General features: G+C 46.9%; 1 protein-coding gene and 1 non-coding gene across 2 annotated transcripts; both read right to left on the bottom strand.

The window, feature by feature from the left end:
• Window positions 1-3,999: 3,999 nt before the first annotated feature.
• Window positions 4,000-18,105, bottom strand: RS1 (retinoschisin 1). The gene is made up of 6 exons (XM_008505944.2): window positions 18,054-18,105; window positions 10,358-10,383; window positions 9,941-10,046; window positions 5,597-5,738; window positions 5,255-5,450; window positions 4,000-4,152 (listed from the first exon to the last, which is right to left on the bottom strand). The coding sequence occupies exons 1-6, from the start codon at window positions 18,103-18,105 to the stop codon at window positions 4,000-4,002; spliced, it is 675 nt and encodes a 224-aa protein (XP_008504166.1).
• Window positions 18,106-23,888: 5,783 nt separating this feature from the next.
• TRNAV-UAC lies at window positions 23,889-23,961 on the bottom strand. The gene has a single exon. It is a non-coding gene; the product is annotated as a tRNA-Val (tRNA).

Below are 23,961 nucleotides of genomic sequence, written 5' to 3'. Positions count from 1 at the left end.
GCCAACTGTATCAACCCAACAAACCCCTCAGCAGGCATTATCCAGAAAAAAAAAGGCCCTGAAAGTTTCCAACCTTTAAACTGTCTTTGCTGTAGAAGGAGATCCACCATTGCAGTAGCATGTAGTGTAACGAGGCAACCAGGTGCCACTAATAGCCAGGGAGTGAGCATGAGCTTGTGTCAAGCCCACTTGTGCCCAATTAGGGTGGGCCCCCACTGCGCATGAGCAGGACCGGGGGCCAATAAAAGGCCTTTTATTATTAATTAGTGGCACCTGGTTGCCTTGTTACACTACAGTAGCACATTGGGATTTCATCATCATGAATTCATTCATTCAGACTCTTCTTCACATTCAGGTGTCAGCGATACAGTTTTAGATGGGTTCCTCTTTAATATATCCTGAGCATGACTTTTTCTGTGTGCAGCTTTAAAATAACTAAACATGTCTTTGTTGGTCCCTCATTCTTCAGGGTAATAGGAAAAAAAATGAGGAGTGGGAACCACTTCTCCTTGGCCTCCCTTCTTTCCCTTTATGCTCCTACAACAGACTTGCTGGAAGGCAGGACTTGCACTTCAGATCCCACTGGAACAGCCACCTGGTGGGTTGTACAACAGCCACAGCTGCTGTGAGACCAGGCTGCTGCTGGTGCCTTTACTGAGCTGCACCCATCACCTTGCAGACAGGCCTGCTGGCCTGAGCTTCAGGTTTTTTCTCCCACTAGGACAAGCAGTCCAGTGTTTCAACAATCCCAACCAGAAAAGTGTTTGAAATGCTTGTTTCCTTGAGCTGCCTGGCTCTCCGGGGAGTTGGCTTTACTCTTACAACATCACTTTGCTCTTACTCTTTCAGGATGTTGTAGTGCCCTTTTCTGTACTCCTTGCAGGGCTCTGGAAAATGCAGCAGGCACCTCCTTGGAGAGGTCAAACAGCTCACAGGGGTAACCACAGTGTAGTCAGCACTGGTCCCCCATGGGATGAGAAGCAGAGTGGTTGTGGGTACTTTTTTCTCAGACTGCAGTGAAGGGAGAATTTCTGCATGTACCCATTAAGAGAAGGGGGCTATTGAGTTAAAAATGGTGTGGCTGGTCAGGAGGCCTGAGGCAGTCTTATCACAGACCTTACAACAGGCAAGAGTCTTGTCTGCACAGTAGTCCCTCACTCCCACAGCACAGTTGCTAGATCTGTTTTGGTTAATTGTGAATGGAAGCATGTGTGCAAGTAAATTAAAACTACAGTGATACTCTAGGAAAAGTTTTCCTTCTTTTATGAGGAAAATCTTTGTGGTTTTTTGTAATTGTGTTTTGTCTGGTTCTCTCCCACTTCCATGATGCATTCAGTCACACTCCAACATGCTGAGTCTGTGCAGAGGTGGAAGTCAAGTGCAATTCTAAAAGCATTTTAGGACCGTTTAATTAATTAAGCCTCTCAGCACCCCTCTTTTTAGACAAGAGGCAGAGGTTAAGTGAATTTCCAAAGGTGGATTAGGAAGCAAGTTGCAGAGCCAGGATCAGCACAGAAACTCCTCCTTTAGCAGAAACTATTTAGACATTTCAGATGAAAGGCAGAAGTAGATAGATCATCTTCCCATGCAAGCTGGAGAGGTGAACTGCAGGCGAAGGACAGGGCGAGGCAAGAAGCAAATGGACTGTGAAATTCTGTGTATGCCTGTTAGTTCCACATTATTTATCACTATACTTTTCAATCTTGAAAAAGGATCTAGTGATTTCTTTGAGGCTGGAAGTGATAGCATAAGTCCTTTCTACTAAGACAGTCTTTTTTTCCTCCAAGGCATTATTATATCCCATACATAGGATCAGTCATGTGAAGATACATAATTTAGTGTGGTGCTTTGGTGTATAATGGCAAGTGGTCCATCCATTTGGACTGTGGATTAAACTTTCAAACTGCACAGGAACTCTTGGCCTCTGCCACAGGGTGCATTTCCAAACCCATGAATCTCACAAAACCCTGGCCTGTGCATGGGAGCTCTTCAGAGGCCAATCACAGTCAAGGTTGGCTGCTTTGGGGTGCTATAGATACTCATGGGCTGGTGCCCAGGCCCCCTCCAACCCCATCCTCTCACCCCTCAATCATGCTGTGAAACAGCAGCACCAAGCCTCCTCCCTCTCCAGTCACCACTCACCAGGACTCAGAGCAGAACTGCCCATGATGCTTTTAAGGAAGGGAGAGCAGTGTAATAATGTGAGTGCAACTCTGTCCAGTGGCTGAAAAAAAATTCACCTTTTAGTGTTAGTGGTACCAACACAAGAGTTCTGGCTGCTGGTGGAGAGTCTTTGTCTCCCATATTGCTGTATGTGCAATGGTTCCTGGAGGCTGTTACCCCATGCTGGTACCACAGGTGAGCTACATAGAGCTCCAGCTCTGCAGACCTTCTTATCAGAGCTTGCCTGAAATGATACCTTAGCACTAGAGAACCTCATAGATTCACTGATTTCTTACTCAGAAAATATGTCCCTAGACTGATTTGTGGATAGGAAAAGCTCATTTGGATTGTGACTGGAGGCAAGGGAGTGATGGTGACATAATAATCATCTCAGCAGGTAGGGATTGGTCTATTCTACATCTCTGTAGACTTCATACTGTTGGTATAGTGGAGCAGAAGCTTTCAGGCTTGACAGAACAGAATATTTTCCTGACAGTTATTATTTATCTTTATATACAGGAAAGTACAAGGCAGGAATATATGCCTTCACAAATGAATAAGATGTTATGAATTCCACAGGCATCTAAAAGTTTTTCTCATATTTTTGGTCATGTCTCACTTAGTTTTAGCCACATCTTGTCTCCTGCCTTGCACACCAAGGATGTGTCTCTCAGCTTGTAGGTTTAAGAAGGTGGCATGAGAGGCAGATGTCCTGCCTTGGTACCATTGTCTTTGTGCCTCTCCTCCCTCCACTGATACCGCTGAGGTGTAAATGCCCTGGCTCTTTGGGATGGATACACTGGTTTTTAAAAAATAGGGAAAAGGCCTCTGGTGCCTGCCAAGTTTCTGCTGCAGGTGCATGGAAAGCCAACAGTGGCTGCCACCCCAGAGCCTTCCACAACCCTCCCAGATGAGAGCTTCGGGGTCTGTGGTTCCTGCCTGGGGTCTGATGGGTTCCAGCTCCTGGACAGGGGCAGGGCCACAAGCTCTAACACCTGGGTGGTCTTCATAGGCAGTCTTCCTGGGAGATCAGAGCTGCACACCCCAAATTCCTCAGGCACTCAGCACCCACCAGGGGACAGGTTGTGGATATCGAGGCAGTGAGTGAGTGAGCCCCTGTGCCCAAACCCCCATGGGGAGTGGTGTGCCCTGGGCTGCCAGGGATGTGTCAGTGCAAAAATAAAAAACGTGTGGCAGGGAGTCAGCCGCCCGGTGCACAAGGGACCAGTGCCTGTTCCAGAAATAGCCACAGCAGCTGAGGCCAAAGGGTCCTGATACAAAGTGATGTGGTGATTTGGGACTGTGAGATACAGGCAAGTCCTGTCTCTCTAGGGACTGGCCAGATCTGGTCCCCACCCTGAATCTGGGATGGCACAGACAAGCAGGAGCATGAGGGAAAGCAGGTTAAAAAACCTCGCTGACTTTGTCTGGATTAATGAACCTTAGCTGCTCATAAATGTCTGCCCTGGTGCAAGAGCCCCCTCTGACCCCCCACGGGGTAGTTGCCAAATAAGAAAATACAGACCTTCCTTCCCTGAGAGAGACCAAGCTCTGCCTTTGGACCCCACTCCACTCCACAGCACACCGTGATGATCATTTCCCCAACCTAATACCCAGGGATCAGAGCTACAGCCACCAACCCTCCCTCCTTCCCCTCCGCGTACCCCAGAAACACCCAACAGCTCCACAGCTTGACCACCAGGTGCGGCGCGAAGCCGCATTTTTATTCCAGACATCCCTTCCCTTGGCGGGCTCGGTGCCTTTACAGGGCAGGCCTGGGGTGAGTGTCCCCTCAGGAGGGTGGGTATCCAAGGCCTGGGCCCTGGGAGGCGGTGCTCAGCCGCACTTGCCCAGGCACTCGAGGAGCTCCATGCGGATGGCGATGCGCACGTGCCAGCCCAGCGGGATGAGGCGGATGAACCGGGCCACGATGGGCGGACGCAGCAGGTTCTGCACCGAGGAGGAGCGGTCCGAGTTGCCATAGAAAACCTGGGAGAGGGAGATAGGTGTTTGGGCAGGAGGTTAGAGGGCTGGGAAACCTGTCCCCCTGAGCTTGGGGTGCCTGTGGAGAGCAGACAGGGAGGAGGAGGAGGCTCCCTCTCCTCCACCCCCAAAATAAAAGGCATTAAAAAATAGAGGTGTGGACAGATGGTGTCACACTGACTGGGTTTTCTGAACAAGTTGCCTCCCATCCATGGTTCCTGCGATTCTCTCACCCCATTCTTTCTCTTTTGCCTTCCATCTCCAGGGCACTGTGTGTTGTGAGCATGGATGACCTTGGCTATGTGGAGTTCATGAGCCAGGCCTCTGGACAATATAGATAAAAAATGTATTTGGGGCCCAATTTCCCATTGCTTGGCCATACTGCCACAGCTCCTGCCACCATGAGCTGTGTTTCAGGGAAAGCTCAGCATCTCCTAAAGAGCTGCAGGAAGCTGTACTTCAGCAAAGCCACCAGAGCCTCCCATGATGGGCTTGAGTCATCCACACAGATAGACACAGAGGACATCTGGGATGCAGCAGCTGTGGCCTCCCACAGCCCAGATGGGCTGCACAGGTACCACTGTAAGGTCTCCCCCAGTGCAACTTTTTGCTTCAAACAAACATTAAGTAGTAAAGCATGAGAACGATTCAGTAGGTTTTGACTTAACTAGTTGAAGATTTTGTTTCAGGGGTTTTTGTGCATCATCATCATCATGCATTAGCCCCAAAATTATGATAAAAGGAGCCTGCATTTTGCAGTGCCCAGGCATGGCTGGGGTTGCATAGCCACAGCTGAGAAAGGGGCTTTATCATGGAGGTGCTGCCTCCCCTGCAATGCCAGCTAATGCCTCTGAGCTTAATTTGGACTCCACTATCATCATTAGAAAACATAAAAAAATGTATTTTGCCCCTCTGTAACTGGTCGGTGTGGCACTCGCTCTTACCCCACTCTGTGCTGCCTCAGGGCATGGGCTGAACACTGGGGTCCATTCACCCCACTACCTCCACAGGACCCCTCTCTTGGGCACCTCCCCACTGAGACCTGATGCATTCATGGCGAAGAACACACCACCCTTCCACCAGTGGCCAAAGAGTGAAGTTCACCAACCCGGTTGTTTCCAGTCTGGTCCTTGTAGTACACCCAGTTGAGGTTTTCATCAGTGCGGTACTGCACACTGTACTTGGTCATCCACTCATCAGCATCACAGCGCCCTTGTGTGAGGATCCCTGAGATCACCTTCACCTCCTTCAGGTCAATCTGCAGCCACTGCCCGTTGTCCTGGTACTTGGAGAGCCACGCACACCTGGGGGGAGGGACATTATAGTCTCCACTATGTCCTCTGCTGCTGCCCTCCCAGGGACCTCTTGCTGCCCCCGTGCTGCCAGGAGATCATAAGCCCCCACATCCACCCACCTTTGGGATCCATCAGGGAGGCATTTTCAGACTCACCCAAAGCCTTGGCCATTGAGTCGGGCCTTGCTGGGTGTCCAGGAGGAGTACCAGCCCGTGTACTGCTCGGGGTTGGAGCAGCTTATCTGGTCAGGTGTGACAGCACCAGACTCAAAGCCCAGGGGCTTGTGGTAGGGGCACTCTGCAGAAGAAGGGAAAAAGTAACTTAAGGGACACGAGTGGCTTTTTGTCCTGGTTGTGTTTGTATGTATGTTGTTGACACCCCTCTGTGGTTTTGTTGGTTCCTGTCCTCCCTGGCCAGTATGCTGGGCATGGTCTTAAACCTGAACCACAACCCTTGAGGTATTTGCTGCTCATAGGGCATGGGGGGGCTTAATTTCTAACTCCTCTTGTATGAATTTCTGACCCTAATCTCTCTCTCAAACTTCCTAAACCTGTGCTGCCTGCAGCATTTTTGGGGAAAAGTTTTATTCTGATGTTGCGGTTCAAATCTCCTTCTTGCAAGCCAGTGGAAGCAGATCCACAATTGGATCAACTGGATCCAGCCTGAAGGATCGAAGGCTGAGTCAACCTGAATCCAGCCTTCAGGCTGTCAGCCTCTGCCTGGTCCTTAAGAAATACCTGGCATGGCTTTTCTTGCTGGGCTTTATCTTCTCCAGCTCCTTGATTTCTGCCTATGCCTGCATGGCAAAATTGTTGAGACTGCTCTGATCATCTGTCCACAAGAACCCTCAGATCATTCACACTTTCTAATATGGGGACTATCTTTGTATCCAGAGAAATTTTTGCCTTGTGAAAAAGATGCAGATACTCTGCTGCTAGTGGGGTGTAATGCTTGGTCCTGCTGAAGGCTCAGAGATCTCCATCTGAGATTTTGCCTTCAGATCTTCAGGCTACCAAACCTGATCCCAAAGCTATCTTCTGCAATAGCTAGAAGTTCAGCAAGACTCCTGCTGCCTGCAAAACCCCTAGAAGCAGATATACTAATTCATTATTTCTGTTGTAGGTCACCACACAGTGCTCTGGAAGGCAAGCCTTTGGTGATGCTGTTGGCAGAACGCCTGGATGCTACCTGGACCCAGACAGGTTTCTTCTGTTATGATAATTTCTTAAGTGATCAGGTTATCACTATGTATCTAGCCATACATATAAAAAGATGGTCACAAACTTCACATGGAGATTGCCTGGGCAAAGTTCTCTGTCATTGGATAGAGATAAATTTGGATATTTTTTTTCAAATTTGGAGCCTGTGGAGCATGTGTGTGGTCCCCCAAGGCGACTGCCACATTTTCCAGCTGAGTGTGGTTTATTTCATGGATTTCAGCAATGAAAGAGCAAGCAAAGCACTGCACAGGGTAAGACATTTCCTTGCCTTAGCCACACCTGACTGACCTGCATGGTGCCTTGGGTTAAAAATGACTGACAAGTAGGGAGCATCAGCAAGCACCCAGGGCCCAGCACAAGTATGGCCTCCCTGATGCAATGCCCCAGCACCATAGCATCACAGTCAATGTCTAATTAGCAAGCCCCACCAGGTCAATATTGTATGCATCAATAGCTCATTAACATATCTTGCTCAGCTGGTACCTCATTAACATGTTTTTCCCCATGAAAACATAAAGCCACTATTCCACCTTCCTCCAGGCATGGAAACCATGCTTTTCCAGCCCAGTAAAAACACTTGCTTCCCTTCTGCAAGAGCATGGCTGGGCTGGGGTGGCCCTGCATGTTTACTACTTGGCAGGCTTATCTCAAACACCCTATAGCTTTACTTTTAGCAACACTAATCTGCAGACCACACAATTGTAATGCAATTAGCAGGTCACCTTCTGGTTTGCTTGGTTGCGCCATGCACTGGGACCCGTGAAGTGGTTGCCTGGTTCCCACATGGCCACACCACCTCAACCAACCTGAAGAAAACTCATGCAGTGTTTTTTTAGGCTGGCTGCTTCCCTTCTGGCTGTGCCAGAGACAGTCTGCAACACATCACCATGGCTGCTCTGTAAACCATCCCAAGGCTGTAGAAGCACCAGGCCACACTGCTTTGTCCAGACTGGACTAGGCAAGGAGAATGCAAAGTCCTCCTGCCCAGGGAGAGAGACATCTGTGAGACATGGTGACAGCTTCCTTGTTCAGGAGAATAGCTTTCATCACTCAAGGATGATTCTTTACTCAGCCAGCACTCAGCTATATAATGCTAATGTATGAGAGCATCCCTCACACCCAGCCTGGCCAAGGAACTTAGATCTGCTCCTGCCACACACGTGTCCCTCAGCCACAGACAGATCAACCCAGCCTGCTGAGTCTCCTTCCCTTCCTTTTCAAGGGGAAACAGTTTTAAACAGAAAAATGGTTTAGATTGGACATAAGACATTTTATTTAGTGAGGGGGGTGAGGCACTGGAGCAGGTTACTCAGAGAAGTCGTGGATGGCCCATAATTGGAAGGATTCAAAATCAGGTTGGATGGGGCTTTGAGCATCTTGGTCTAGAGAAAGAGGTCCTTGCCCACAGCAGATTTGGACTAAATGATCTTCAAAGGTACCTTCCAACCCAACCATGCTGCGACTCTCTGATTCCTTGGTGCAAGCAATAGCAGGGTGGTACCAGGCTGTAACAAGTCTTCGTATAGAGAATTGTACATTCTTAAGGTTAAACAGCAAGAAAACACACAGCAGAACCAGGCTAACATGCCAGGCAGAGGTGCTGGTATAGATCCACCTTGAGAAAAAGGACTTCCCAAGGGGTTGGTTGAAGGTATCTCCTGAGTCAGAAGCAGTTCAGCCCTTCGAAAGAGAGTACTGAGCTTGAGCAGGACCATGCCAGCTCAGACTCATGTTTGGGCTGGTGCACGAGCGTTTCTTCCATAAGAGACTGGAGGAAACCCTCACAACAAGAGATAAAATGTTATTTCTAGAGGTCTTCTAAGTGATTCTTCTGCATCACAGAGGCTGTCTCCAGCAAATGCCTTCTTCCTCACTATCCCTGTCCCAGCAGGCAGCCCCGTGGAGATATCAGCTGCAGAAGCTGGAAGGACAGATCCTGAAAAGCATGACCCTTTACTGGAGATGTCTGGGACTGCTCTGCCCTAAGGGTGAGACACCACCTATGCATGGCAGATGAATCTTTTCCTTGTAGTTTCTTTGGGGAGGGAAGAAGCCTGTGGGCAATGCTCAAGCTAAGCAAGCCCTGGGTGGATGTGCCCTTCACAGGAAGAGGGCATCTTGGAAGAGCTCGGGGGAAACAGATGGCCCAGCAAAGATGAGTGGAAAACCTCTGCACTTGTCAGCTGCTTCATGCCACGGGAGGGAAACCTTCAGGTCCAACGCAGGCCTGATATAGAAACACCTGGGCTTTTTTTTCTCTCCCATTTCTGTCCGCATCTGTCTGCAAGCTCTGCCATATCTTCTTGTCAATACATATTTTCATTTGCTTTTTAGCTTGGCCTGGCTTCAACTCAGACCTCTTCAACAGTAACGCATTTAACCTCCAACACCTTTAGAGCAGCCATGGCTATTGCTGAGCACTGGGGTGACAATTTCTCCCATGTATCTCCCCTGGAGAAGCCAGGGGCAACAAAACACACTTCAAGTTGTTGCACAGCCTCTTGCAGGAGCTGGGAAGAGGTGGCTGCTGATGGGTATGAGGCAGGTACCACTTTTGGCACCCGGCCCCAGAGGGCTGACACCTCTGAACACAAGCAGAAGAGAGGCCTTCAGCTTCTGTAGGACACATGAGCTAAACCTGAGGACCACCTGGGCACCACTAGGCCTGCTGGGGTAACACATCAGGGTAAATGTGGCAGTTGCAGAGAATAATGAGGGAAAAGATCAGAAACCTGTAAACTATGATCTGTTAAGAGCCACTGGAGGGGCTGAGTGGGGGCAGTCCTGAGACTACTTGAATGAAACACGATTGTGATCTTTTACTGTTTAAAAATATGCTGCAAAGAAGGAATAAACAGTTTTCATTGAACCCTGGGGTGAGGAGAAGATGTCACAAGATAAACTGCATCAAGGGAGAACCAGCCTGGGTGCTACAAAAGGTTTCCTAGACCACAGAGGTATCTGTCCCAGGTGCAGTTTCTGGGAGCATCTGTGCCAGGGGATGTAGGGACAGGGCAGGCAAGCAGCTGCCATCACTGGCCAGCCTGGGCCACCCTGGGTGACCTCTAAAGGCCAAGGCATGGCCCTTACTGCTGTTGCCCCTCTGCCTGATGGCACAGTCACCCCACACCTCCCACCAGTGCAGCTCTGCAGCCCCACCAGCAGTCGGGTCTGGAACAAGTCCCACTAACGTGTCACTTGTGCAGTGCAGTGCAGTAAGCAACCCGCAGAGCTAAAGGTCACCAGGCAAACATGGCTACAGGCACACTGACACTTTACCTGGCATGCATTCTAAGCTGTTAGTCCTGCTGGACCACCCCAAGGTAGGACCTCCTTGGCAATCACATTTGCAAGCCTTGCTGTGCCACAGCTCCAGTCTCTCATCCTAAAGGAAAAGTCAAAAGAGTAATAAATCAGCACAGTCATCAGCAATAGCAATAAAAGGCTAAACATGAGTTCTCAGGCTTAGACAGACACGCCTGCCTGGACTGCTGCACCTTCCCTGAGCCCCTTCTTTCCTGCCAGGCCGGCACAAAATATGAGATGACTTCCCTTTGAATTCAGAGCTCAGAGCACATGCCTGAGTTTGTAGACCCAGGTGCCATCCCTCCTTCTGCCCTGAGACACCAGAGCCAGGCAGTGTGTCAGCCCCCAGCATTCCACCCAGCAGCCAAACCAGGAGCTGGGGATACTTACTTCTCCTGTGGAGAGGGCCAGTCCAGCTGGGGCAGTGGGCATGGAGGGAAGAAGAGAGAGAGATCAGAAATGAAGATGCTGCAAGCAAACACCAGGAAAGGCTATGAACATTTCCTCTTGGGCTGAGGACAAATGAGTCGACGAAGGACTGATAAATCTACTGCTCTTCCCAAAACTGATTGCCAGGGAAAAGCAAGAGGACACAGTCAGGAACAGGGCACTGTTCAGGAACAGTGGTACTCCCCCATTATTTTCTTTTCCATGCCTTTGGTGTCTCCTCCTTCTGATCAGATATTCCTGAAACATCCTGAGGAGAAAACCATTCTACCCCCTTGGCCTCTGTTTACAGCTAATTTCACCCCTATCCCTTTTTACCATCTTCCTGCCCCACAATTTCTGTTTCCCGTTTTGCCGTTAAAACATGTGAGCTGATGAACTCCAAGGATGAAATCCCAGTCTAGCACCACTGCAAATCCCTAGTGCTTTTAGGGGAGGTGGGACACCTTGTGAGGTGCCTGAGATCACTCTGGATGAGATGGAGGAAAATAAAAATGTAAGTAGGTCTTCCCAGTCCATCTTACGTATGAGGGTCCTCTTTATTTTTTTTCTTTCTTCAAAAAAACCATTCATTGTGTCCATAGAGGAAGAGCTGCTATTTTTGAAACATATGACCTGTTTTATCTCCTGCCTGTCACTGAGCAATGGTTTTCTTATGAGCTTTTTCCTAGCTGAAAGGACTCTCCTGCTTCCCAGTGGAATCCAAAGCAGACTATGTAAATAGCATTTGGACTGGAAGAACAGTACCCAGACAACTATGAAAATTAAATAATTACTAAAAAAAAAAAGTGACTGTGGCTGCAGATAACTCATTGACACGTGTCAAATGTCAAACATCAAATTTCCAATACAAGAAGGGAATCTGTAAGCCACTAAAGACCAAGTTATCAAGCAGGTAAAAGCTTGCATACAGGAGCCATGAGAAACCCACCATCTCCAAAGAGAGTTTTTGTGAATAGGAAAAGAGGATCTTTTCACCAAGTGAATTAGGCTTTGAATTATTCCCTGAAATCTAGTTATGATTTATTCATTCATACACTGTCACTTTGCTGAGCCTACGAAGCTCCAACTAATGCTGGAAATTTACATCTTGCATATCTACAGCAAGTTCCCTCTCAAAAGGCTCACAACCACTGTACAATTATAATCAGCTGAAATATAAATGACATACAAAGCTTTATTTATTACTGAAATGCAACTTCTCCTTGGGTGTGATACTGAGCCTGAATGTATCAAGAGTCTGAAAGAGAGACAGAAGTGAAACACAGAATTATAATGAAAGTTTAAAAAAATATATTAAAAAAATCCTTTCTTTAATGCAGGCATGTTCTCCTTTGCTTCAGTGTCCCAGGGCAGCATTTCTGGCACTGGAAACTTTCTTCATTAACCCAAGGTGTCAGTCCTTGGCAGAAGAAGTAAACATCAGTCTACAATAAAGAGGTACAGCTTTTAGTCAGGCCCAAGGCGGAGGGGAGCACCCAGGCCTCATAGATCTCAGCAGGAAAACCTGGCACCTTGGAAAGCATAGGCTGGGGGCCCTGTACAACACTGTGCTCCCCCTTTCCCAGCATGGATGTTTCCCAGACAAGCCCCGCGACTCCACTGTGCAAGAAAAAACCAAGTCAGAGGTTCAAGCTCAAGGCCAGGCACCATGTTGCCACCTCTGTGCTGTGCCATATGGGGCAAAGCAGATCAACTTAAACAGGCATGGGGGGGGGGTTTAAATTAATGCTGCTTGTTCTCAGATCAGTACAATAAAAACCAGGACTTTATCACCTATCAAATCTGTACTTTCACTGCCAGCAAAAGCAAAGCAGTGCCTCTCCTGTATGCTTCATGCTCTGTTCAAAGCTGATGCTGGAGCAGTAGCAGCACCAGAGGCATGGGAGCCAGGCCAGTGGGTGCCTCTCTTGTCTCTCCAGCCCATGCCATGGTGGCCTTTCCTAGCAGGACAGGTGCCCTGCTCCAGGAGCATCATCTGCTTTGTTACCCTGAGATTTGGGAGCCTGGCTTCCCAGCCAGCACAGCCTGCCATGCCTCCCCACTGCCCAGCTCTGAGCAAACAGGGCTGCAGTCTCAGCTCCTCCAGTCTTCAGGCATATAAGTTTCTTGTAGAGATGTGTGCTTGCTACATGTTTCTTAACCTTTTCATTCTCACATTTAGAAGCAAATTCTTGTGGAAAACCTTCTATGGGTCTTTCTGAGTTTTCTTCCTGGTGAATAAATGCACCTTCGCCTGGCAAGGACCCAACAAGTGGAGCCATGCAGAGGTGAAAACAAAGGTGCCAGCATGTCTCTGCATAAATACTTGCCTCCAAGGTGCAAATTGCACTTCATGACCTTAAAGGTCTTTTCCAACCAAAACGTTTCTACGATTCTAATTTCAAGCACAAAAGCTCTTTCTTTTTCAATGCAATACAATATTGGGTTAGCCTTACAAGACAGTGGTGCAAAGACAGTGCCAGGGCAGGGGCACCAGCATGCCTCCCCTCTGGCTGTCCCTGTTGGCCTGGGGACCTCCATCCCTCACCACATACATGGCTCGCTGACTTAAACATCACAAACATGAGGTGAACCTTGCCTTTTTGAGCTAAAAGAGGTTAACTGCTCAGGGTTTGCTGCTATGAGCATCTCGGCCACGTGTTTGCCAACAGCCACAGCTGCAAATGGGTCAAATGTCCCACCTGGGCAGTGTGGCCTAAGGATAACCCCTGGCATCAGGAGTGGAAAGGAGAAGAAAAGATGCCCTTGCCTGCCGTCAGCTGGAAAAAGTAGTAATTGATATATTGGTGCATTTACAGCCCTGACAGGCTCTGTCCTACAAAGGAAATGAAGAGGAAAGCTGGCTGCCAATAGTCTAAAAATGTGATGGACAGCATGCTTTTATTGCGAGCGTGTTTGCCTTCAAGGAAGGTTACAAAGATAATTGGTAACTGTAGGTCAGACAGAACGAATTGCTGCAATTCATGGGAGAGTCATAAGTCCTGCATGGCCAGGGGCTGTTGTTTTAGCAGAACGGGACTAAAAAAAATTAAAAACAAACCAAAAAAACCCCCAAACCAAAACATTTAAAAGGAAAGGGTCCTATTTACAGTCCTGGCAGCGCCCCAGGACATTGAGCAAGCCATCAGTTCAATGAAATAAACTATCATCTGTTCATGTTTGTGAGAGGCAGAGATACATCGTATGCCTTTCCTGTCCCTCCGTCCCACCCTGCAGCCTGGTGCATCCAATGCCCTGCTGTGCACCAGTGCCACCCTGCCATGCAGGATCTGGGGATTAGGGTTGGGGGATGCACCCGGGGATGATTTTGTGCCAGAGCAGCCATCCCAGTGGGACTGGGCTGGAGCATGTGCCCCAGAGCAGCCCTGCTTGGCACCCACCACCAGGCAGGATGGAGGAAAGACAAATCCCAGGGACTGTCCCAGAGAAGAAGAAGAGCTGGCAGAGGCTGTCTTGGGATTCCAGGGTGAAGAGGACATGGGATTTCCCAAGTAGAGGTGGAATAAAGAAAGAGACACAATTTGTGCTACCTGGGGAAAGGAAGGGGCAAGCAGTGCAAAGAGGCTCAGCTGCTGGCATTTTAATGACATGAACAGGCAACTGAGTCTCAGAAAGTTTGTAGTCATTAAGACCACAGTTAAAGAAAACAGAGAAACAAAGAAGAAAAAACTACAGGTGGCAGAATTAACACCACCAAATGCTGAGCACATTTTGATAAGGTCAGCTCTGAGAAATAATATTGGATATCCTGATCATAGATGCATGAAAACAAGACCTTTTTTTTTTTTTGGTGGCTAGAATTAGCAACATTTGTACAAACATGAGACAGCACACTATAAAATAAAACAGAAAAATAAAATATAACACAGAATAAATGTCAGTCACTTGATTTACCAGAATAAGTTCACATAAACGGTCATTGCAGAAAAAATATGCAGAAAATTATAATAACTTTATTTATTGACTTTACTGTTTAGGTAACTTAGAAGCTTTAGCTAGAAAACAATGAATTTTGCCTCTCATCTCTACACACAACATCTCAGTTTAACAGAGCCCTGAGAGATGAGCAGAATTATTTTCTCTCCACTTCTCCCAGTGGAGAGTACTCCCTCTGTGATGCAGCACTCTCTGTTTGGTGGCTCCTGCTGCATAGCTAAGTCACCTGCTTCCCTTCTGTGAATGTGGGACAGGGGAAAGGAAAACACCCTAAAAGCAAAACCAGCCAACCAAACAAAAAAGTGATTGGAGCCCCAGAAAAGGTGTCACAGAAATTAAAGAGGTGACTGGAATGAAAGGCACTGATTTTATTGACATTTCTGAGAGGCACAACAACTGCAAGTCCCTGTTTTCCTTGGGAACCACATTGGAGAGCATCATGAGCCAGAGATAGGTGAGGAGGTATGTAAGCAACACCGAGGCTGAGACACTAAAAAAAGGCCATTGTGATCCCTCTGTGCTCATCGGGTGCTAGATTGTTGGTTGCTATATTATTAACCTAGGCTATTTTTACATCCCAGCCCTAGAAATCATGACAGGCAAGAGAGGTGACTCACATCAGGCTGTGCCAGCCCCAACAGCAAGTTGGATTTGGGGAAACTGTCGAGTCCCAGGCCACTGTTAATCATGACATTTTCCCCATCTCTCCTAGCCCCTCCTTTGGTGGTGATGGCCCCAGGGACCCCTGCTGCAGCAGTAGCTGGTCCCCAGGTTCCCACCATCCCTTTTTAGCTGCTTTTGTTGTTTCTCCCTCAGGGCTTTTTCCTCAGGCTCAGTGTGGACCCTCTTGTGCAAACAGTGCCTTTATTTCTAAAGGTTTGGGCTTTAAATGGTCCTTGGGAGCTATGCTGGCAGAGAGAGACCCCTCCAGGGCATATGATGATCTGTGTCCAACAAAAGATTGCGGCAGCCAGGCTGCCTTGGTGAAAGCAGACTGTTCATCTGGGGGCTCCTAAAGCCCCACTGGGCCAAATTCTGAGCCTGTTTCCCCTTTAGGTGACACTCTGGCCCTCCAGGAGGGCACCCCCACCCCCGGCACACATCAGCCTCTGAGGCCTCATCTCTGCTGATCACTGATGGGCACCGTAAGAGCCCCAGATGAAAGGCAAGAGGACCAGCAGCAGCTTGTGGGAGGGAAAAGGGCTCATACTTCATGTTAAGCTCTCCTCTCGAGGGGATTTTCCACTGGTTTATTGTTTTAATTTCCATTTCATTTTCTTTATTTGAATGATTTTTATTTGCTTTCCATTTTTATTCATTTGTATGGTGTCTCATTTAATATTTACTGTTATTTATTTGAAAAACTTCTTTAATGACAGCTATACCTATTTAATTCATATTAATTTATTTCTTATGCCTGCTGTCTCCATAACATTTCTAAAAAATTAAATGTGGTGAAAATATTGGGGAAAAAAAAATTTGAAAAAGGTCAAAATTTGTCCCTTTGCTTCTTAAAAGATGCATAATTAACTTTTTTTCCAAAGTGTTCCTTTGAAAATTTCTAAGCAATTTCTGACCTTACTGGCACGTTCCTTCCTGCTTAGAGCTACGAAGAACATTGTTTGCATAGTAATTTCTTTAGAGGTATTGATTATGCCAGAGGGTAGCACTAAAGATGTCATTTACCGTGATCCGAGGGTGGGTTTGGGGCTTGTTCTGTTTTGTCTTCCAAAGCTGTGATCAAAAAAAAAAAAAAAAAAAAAAAAAGGGAAAAAGGAAAAAACAAAAGTCTACCTTTTTAAACTGCTGATATGCTTTTTCCCTAAGGAGCAGTGAGCACGGGTGTGGTGCTGCGGCGCAGGCATGGCACATGCCATGTGCTGAAAGCATCCCCCGTGTCAATCCAGGGCTCGGGGTGCTCCTCCTCACCATATGGAGGGGCCCCAGCAGCTGCCGCGGCTCTCCTGGCAGGAGCCTGCCTGCTGCACCATATGGTGATGGTGATGCTGCTGCTGCTGCTGCTGCCGTGGTGTCCCCGGCAAACACGATCCCAGCCAAGGAATGGGGGGTGGGGGTCCTCCTCTAAGCCACTTGCTTTGCCAGAGAAAATAAGCTAAGCAGCTTATCACGGCATCAGCGCGGGTGGCTCGGAGGACTGACCTAAGAGCACCTCCTCCTCCTCCGTGGTGGGAGAGGCAGCAGTGTGACCTGGGCAAAGAGTCACTGCTGGCTCTTTATCCAGAACAAGGCACTTGGACAAGGAAGCAGAGAGGAGAGAGAAAAAAAAAAATCAATTGAGAAAAACAGTAAATTAAGAAAATAAATGAAATTCCGAAGGGGTGATACTGAGAAAGTGATCCTGCAAGTAACTTTTCACGGCGAGCTCTCCGAAAATATCCTGATGGGTGGGTGTCTATTAAAAGCAAGCTGTATATGGGATTCAGAGCAACATATGAACCCACCCCAAGGACTAATCGCAGTTATGCCACCCATCAGGAAAACTATGACAGAATGGGTAAAAAAGGCCTCCTAAGAAGCTCAGGACTCAGTAACCTTCCCAAGTTGAACAAAGGAGTGTGAAGAGAAAAGGTATGAGGAGAACACAAATATTTGCTGGAAGATTAATAGGAAGAGCTCTTAATTAGGCAAAGCAGGGCAGGGCACAGCCAAGCATAACAGGATGAACTGAAGGCATGGCTGGTTGTGAAACACTTCCCTGTCCAAGTGATTTGGTAGACCAAAATATTCAACAGGAACAGAGGACAGAAAGAACTGGGCAAAGCAACACACTGAGAATTCAACATCCATGGGGTAAAAGCTGGAGTGTTTGATAAATCTGTCCCACACTCTGGCAGATCATATTCTAGTCACATATAAGTATTAGTAGGTCCAGCCCAGCACTTAACAAGAGCCATTTCAGCCTTTTTTAAGGTAATGGCAGCTTTGCCACTGGCTTCTGTGAAGCTAGAAGTTCAAATACAACCCAGAAAATTATCTCCTCATTCCACAGCTGGGTTAATTAAAATGGAAGGAAACTGTGACCCTGAATTTTCTGGCTTCTTCTCGCTCTTGCTTAGCTGCTATCATTGCTTTTTAGTTTTCTGAAAAGTAAATTTGAGCCTCAAAATTGAGAAAGTCTCAAAAATGGTAAATACTTTTCCTAATTCTCAACCTATGATGCTTTTTCTTCTTAGGGTGCCTTTGGAAGTTTTTTCCAAATAGACAAAATACCTGAAAGAGCCCTTAAGAAAAGGCAGATCTCCATTGACAGCACTAGAGAAATCAATGAGGTTTTGATAAATCAACAGTTTTGATTAGTGAAGGACCAGTCTTTCATGTTATACTGTACCTCATTCTTCAGATCAGCATTATTATTTACTCACTGGCTCAGCTGCACTACAATTTTCTTTGCAAATTCATATTTTGACAAATTATATGGCAATTCTTTACACTGCAATTATTTTGTGAAACAGAGTTTTACTACTGAATATTCATAGATCTGAAAGAACACTGTTCACTCATGTACATAAATTACACGTCCCCTCCATAATTTTGCTTTCCCCAAATTATTATGCTTCCATCAGAATGTAGAGAAGAGCTTAATCTGTACCCCACAGTCCCTGGCAGTAAAAAGTATGGATAAAACAAGAAATACAAACAGGGACATCAGAAAGTGCCTCTCAGGAGGCAAAGTGCATACCTTTGTACCAGAAAAGAAGAGAGAACAGGACGCTTCCCATCTTGAACCTCATCTTTTCCTTCCTCTTTCAGGAATAGCTCCTTAGCATGCTGCTCAGCTTTCTGGGAAGACATGAGATTATCCTAAGCATTGCCTAAGCACCTTATTCTCCTTCATTCTCATTATTTTATCAAGCACCATCAAGCTAACCACACAATTATTACCATCAAGCTCCATCCTAGAGAATGTGTCACGTATAACAGTTTTTAAAAGGTAAAAAGTACAGAGGTACTGACACACAGAGTGTGAATCTGTGTATGCAGATGTGTGTCCAAATAAACAAGGATACATCTACCTAGAAAACACACATACCCCCTGCAGAAATGCAGATGTCTAATGCTCATAAAATATATGTAGCATATATTGCCTATTGTTTGCAGCATTTATTCATTATCTTCCAGTTATTTACTTCTACATTATCAATGCCTTTCTTAATAATAGCTGTGTGTAGAAATCTGCCCTGGCCTTACTGCTCTTTCAGTCACCTAATTACTATGGGCTGAAAACTGCAATTAGTAGATCAAACAGAAATAGAGCACTTCAGTTGTTTAATCACTAAGCTGTAAAAATCTCGAACCAAAAAAGCCAACCTCCCTTTGCTAACAGTTTTACCTATGGTATACTCACAACCAGTTCACATCAAAGAGAGTTTTATGTTGTTTTTTTTTAAATGAGTGAAAGACTCACGACAACAGACCGCTAGCGATTCCAATGGATCTTGCACCCCTTCCTCCAATCTCTGTTAGTTATGTGTAATTAGCAGTGAATTTTTAATGAAGGTTTTTGAAAGCAATTGCTTCAGAAGCAGCTTGCTTTGTTTCAGAAGATCTCAGATTGTATGCACAGGGAATAGATTAAAGCAGCACAGATCACATGAGCTGCTGTTGAACTAAGCTAGATTTGTCTTTAGTCTTCTGGTTTACATCCATTCAAAAAATGCTGCACAAATGAGGATGCTGACTTTTTAAAAACAGTTCCCCAGGAAGGACTCATCCCACCTGTCTTTGGAAACCCACAAATTTGAAATGCCCCATAAGTGGGATGTCAGGTACATCGTGCCTCTGCAGTCATGCCCTGCAGCGCTGATGCATCTTGGCCTTGCCAGGGCATCTGACATGGTTGGGACAAGTCTCCTGCCGAGGGGGCTCGGTGCTTTGTTCAGCCTTGAGCTGTTTAACCTCCTCAACTCAACACTCCCCCATTTAATCGACCCTCAGGGAGAGGAAGGGTTACTGAAGGCAGATCTCTGACTGAGCCATCCTGCTTCATGGACCTGGGCTAGCTCATCCCAAACACCAGGGAACACCAAATCAGTCAGGGCAGCTCATCACAGGCATCAGGAAGGGTTCATTTTCCTAAGGGCAAGAGGCTGCTCTTGGTTTTCTCTCAGAGGCCTTATGCTCGTGCAACCACCTCAGGGCAGCAAGAAGGTCCAGCCAGGGGGTGGAACAAACGTGATGGTCACTGAGGCTACCAAGACAGCCTCTGGGCATCTGCTAGTGTGTGGCATCTCACTCCAGGCCTTACATGGTATCTGGGCAAGGCTCTCTCCCCTTCTCTTTGCTGTGCAGTCTAAAATAGGATGTTGTAGAGGCAGAGATTTCCAGAGCTGATGAAGAAACTCAGATATCTCTTCCCTCAGTGCGCTGATGAAGATTTGGTATCTAAATCCCATGGGCTTGAAAATCCCAGCTTGAAATCCCTAAGTACCTTCATCCACATATCTCTTGGAAAATTAGACCAGGGCTTCAGTCTCTCGCCTTATGGTCACCTAAGTACAGGTCAGGTCACTAGGAGGCAGAGTGATCTCCTCAGAGAGAAATCACCCATTGCATTTTTAAAAAGTGTAACCAAATTCTTGCCCGTCACCTCACATAGTTTTAAAACTGCTTGGTTTATGGGCAACTCCACCCTTCACGTTGGTCTTGATTTTGTGCAACAAATGCAAGAGCTCAGGGGATCATGTTGAGAAATAGCACAGCTGTATCAGAGAACATTTTAGGCACAACATCAAGACTGATGCCTCCACAGTTATAAAATTTCCTCCACAAAGAAAAAGGGGCAGCCTTTGTTCAAAAATGTGTCTGTAGCATTCAAAATACCAAACTGGTTTATGTGAGGAGTAGGCGAGTTTTAAGGTCTGTGTATAAATACTATGCAGTTCAGACCCTCTGTGCCTAATGGTGTTGATGGTTCTTTATTTTAACAACTGTAAACAGCAAAACTGCACTTCCACTGCAGACAGCATTGTTAAATGAATCACGTAGTTAATTCCTAACAAGCATACAAATGTGTTCAGGTACATAAGAGAGAAAACATTTTAAAGCTAGTACACAATACAGCCTATATTTTGCCTTTATAAATTAAAAGAATGTTTAAAAATAATAAAAATGAGGCTGGCACTGAACAAAACTGTGGCTGGTACAAATGCTCCAAAGTAGGACTGCTTGGTGACATCCACACTTCCATGCAGAAATGGGACAGCAACTGCCTGGGCAGGCTCACTCTTTTGGCTATACAACATCTCCCCATGCAGCTTGTGTCCACTGGCCTTAAGACATTTTGGTATGTTTACATGGGTCCCAGGTAGCTTGCTGTGTTTTCTTTCCCCAGGTCACAGGAAACAACACAAAGACCACCTTGCACCACTGGGGTGCTTTTAATCCATGAAGAAGAGATTACAGCTTTGCTTTTCCAGGGGCACAATCTGAAGTCATGAGAGTACATGAGAGCAAAGCCCTTAGGGTGGCAGCAGGGAGAATGAAGCTTATTGGAGGCTGTTTGACACCCTGCCTGGGGATGCTCCCTGGCACTTTTCCTTCCCCAGCTAGGTTAGTTGGCCTGAACCACAATTTTACCGGGGGTTTGCTATGAAACTTGGCTTTGCTTTGTTAACAGATACAGATATAGCTCAGCACCTTTTGAGGAGCCCCATGCCAGCATCTTATGCAGACTGAATTTCTGCTTATAGCTCACTTCTTAAGACAGAATTATGAATTTGCTTCTGAACACAGCAGAACTGTGAATCCACGAGCTCTTAAAACATACATGGGGGCACAGAGCACTACCTGGCACTTGGCCGACCAGCAGCATGTCTGAGCACATCCCCTCAGAGGGGAAGCAGGAGGCAAAAAGCACTCACATTCAAGAGAAGTGCATTTTGACGTAGTAATTTCGTATTTTTCCCAAAGTCAGAATGCCAGACAGCTAAATCAGAGCAGCATGCATGGATTCATGTGTCTGGGAGCTGAACACACTCAATGTGCAATGCCTCAGCACAAATGTGTGGCAAGGCTCTCTCCCCTACAGTTAGGGAATGTACACACTGATACCTGTATGTGTGAACCACAGGCATCTCTCAGAAGCAGGATACTGGTGTGTTGAGAGCAAGTCTAGCAATGCTTTCAGAGCCTGAGTCAAACCACCAGGTGCTGGATGCCCTGATGGAGCTATGGTCTACGTATGCTGGCTCTTGAAAAAAAATATTCTTTTCATGAGTCTGAAGCGTGAGCCTAAGTCCTCCTTTGGAAAGGAGCTTTTCTCTTACATGTATGAAAACATGATGCAGATAGTTATCCAGTGCTGGCTGACAGGATCAGGCCTGCTCCCTGATGCGTGCACCTGGGGGAGCTGTGGCTGTCATTGGCAGGGTAGGCACCATGGGATCACCATCCCTACTACATGGGAAGTACCTACACCAAAGGCTTGCATATACTACATTAGGAGAAGTCTGATTATATAATATTCAGCTTTGAGCCTGTATCCTTGAAGGAGCTTGGCTGTGGGAGGCAGTTTGCTTGAGGAGTAGGATGCATCACTTCTGTGGTCTGCACACATGCTGCTAATCAAGGTAAGCAGAGGAAAGCCAGATCTGGGTCCATCTGCACTTTCAGGCTGCAGGATACATAGGCCCTTAGTATCATTGCAGTGCTTAATGTTATGACCTCATCCTGCCATGTCTGACTCTGTGATACATAGGTTTTTTCTATCCAAAAGAGTTTTTACAACCTAGCACAGGTATTCCTGCACTGCACTGCAATCTCTAACTGCAGCTTGCCCATACCCCAGAGTGTTTATTTATTAACAGCAAGCACTGACAAAGGTTAATAGTTTTCTTAAGATGGTGATGATTAAGGTAAGTTTCTTAATAAGATCCTGATTAAAGTAAGTTAAGCCAATTTTTCTCTTTCATCTTTAAGATAGGTAAATCACACCCTCCTGCTCTGATCCTGCAAAGAGATTCAAGAGCAAGCCCTAGCTCAGTGGAGCTAAGGGACCCTCCTTCCTCCTGCAGATACGTCTTGGTCTCGGCACTCTTTAGGGCTCCCACGCACACACAGATGCCATGGCAGCATTCATGCCCAGAGGCTATCCTTTTCTAAAGCCTTGCACGTGCAGAATGAGACAACATGTTATAATTCAGAAGTTAAACCACTCCCACGCATGCTGATATGGCTTTATTTTTTTTTCCCCCAGTAAATAAAAACAACGAAACACACAGAGGAAAACAAGGACAGTTCAAACTGTGTTTGCTAGCTGTGCACTGTGAAAAGTGCTGGCCTTTCCCCAGCATTCAAACACTTCCCCAAGCGCACAGGTGAAAGCAGCAGTGCTCCAGTCTGCCCCAGCAAGAACACCTCCTGGGGGATGGCAGCCTTCACCACCACCATATGGATGTTTATGGGCCCTCAGGATCTCCATGGAGTAGGCAAGCCATGGCTTCTCCCAGCTGCTACCACGGCTGGGTGTCTGCAATCTCCTTGGTTACCCAGCTGAGGGATGGCAGTAAGGAAGGGGATCCCTCTCCCACATTGGTAAGAAAAGGCTTCCCTTGCAGGTAAGCATTCATTCCCGCTGATGGCGAAGCCTTCCTGCAACAGCCAGCCTAAGCTGCACCAGTGAGAAGGGGCCCAGGGGAAGATGTAAAATGGCCCCCAACAGCCCATGGATCAGGCAGGCTTCAAAGGAGGGGTAACACTCTTTTATTAGAGGGTCACCCATTTGCCTGCCTGGATGATGTGCAGCTGAGCCAGGCTTCTACACACAGATGCCCACAGCCCCTGCGCCACTCCGTGCCTCCGCTCTACAGCACGGGCATGGAAGCTACGAACCCTCACAAAATGGCTCCCAGGGTGTATGGTCTGCAGAGTAACCAGACAACCCTCTATGTCCTACCCTGCAGACCTGTGCCAGACAATGGAAGTTTTTAGCAGAAAAGGGCAAGCACTGCAGCAATATTGTCTAAATTATGTTAGTGCTCTAAGGAAATAAGTACAGCCTGGAGAAGGCTCCAGGGAGACCTTGTAGTCGCATACCAATGCTTGAAGGAGGCCTAGATATAAACTGGGAAAGGACTTTTTACAAGGGAATGTAGTCTTAGAACACAGGGTAATGAATTTAAAATGAAAGAGGGTAGATTTAGGTTGGAGATTAAGAAGAAATTCTTCAGTGTAAAGGAAGGTGAGACACTGGCACAGTTTGCCCAGGCAAGTCGTGGATGCCACCTCCCTGGCAGTGTTTAAGTCCAGGTTGCCTGGAACTTTGAGCAATCTGGTTTAGTGGGAGGTGTCCCACTTAAGGGGGTTGGAAATAGAGGATTTTGAGTGTCCCCAAACTCTTCTGTGACTCTGTTGGTACAGTGAACCTGTGGAAAAGATCCTGCCGGATCGGGTGGGCAGCTCTGTGTTTTCTCCAGGCTGCCGCTAAGTGGAAGGTGGGGAAATAAACCGAGCCCGACGTCTATAAAGAAAATGCGTAAAAGCTACTACCGATACAGGAAAAACAGTTGCCCGGCATTGGTTCCACTGGGGCTCGAACCCAGGACCTTCTGCGTGTAAAGCAGACGTGATAACCACTACACTATGGAACC

The sequence above is a fragment of the Calypte anna genome, chromosome 1 (genome assembly GCF_003957555.1).
Source record: "Calypte anna isolate BGI_N300 chromosome 1, bCalAnn1_v1.p, whole genome shotgun sequence".
Lineage (NCBI taxonomy): Eukaryota > Metazoa > Chordata > Aves > Apodiformes > Trochilidae > Calypte > Calypte anna.
This window is presented reverse-complemented; position numbering and strand designations above follow the sequence as displayed.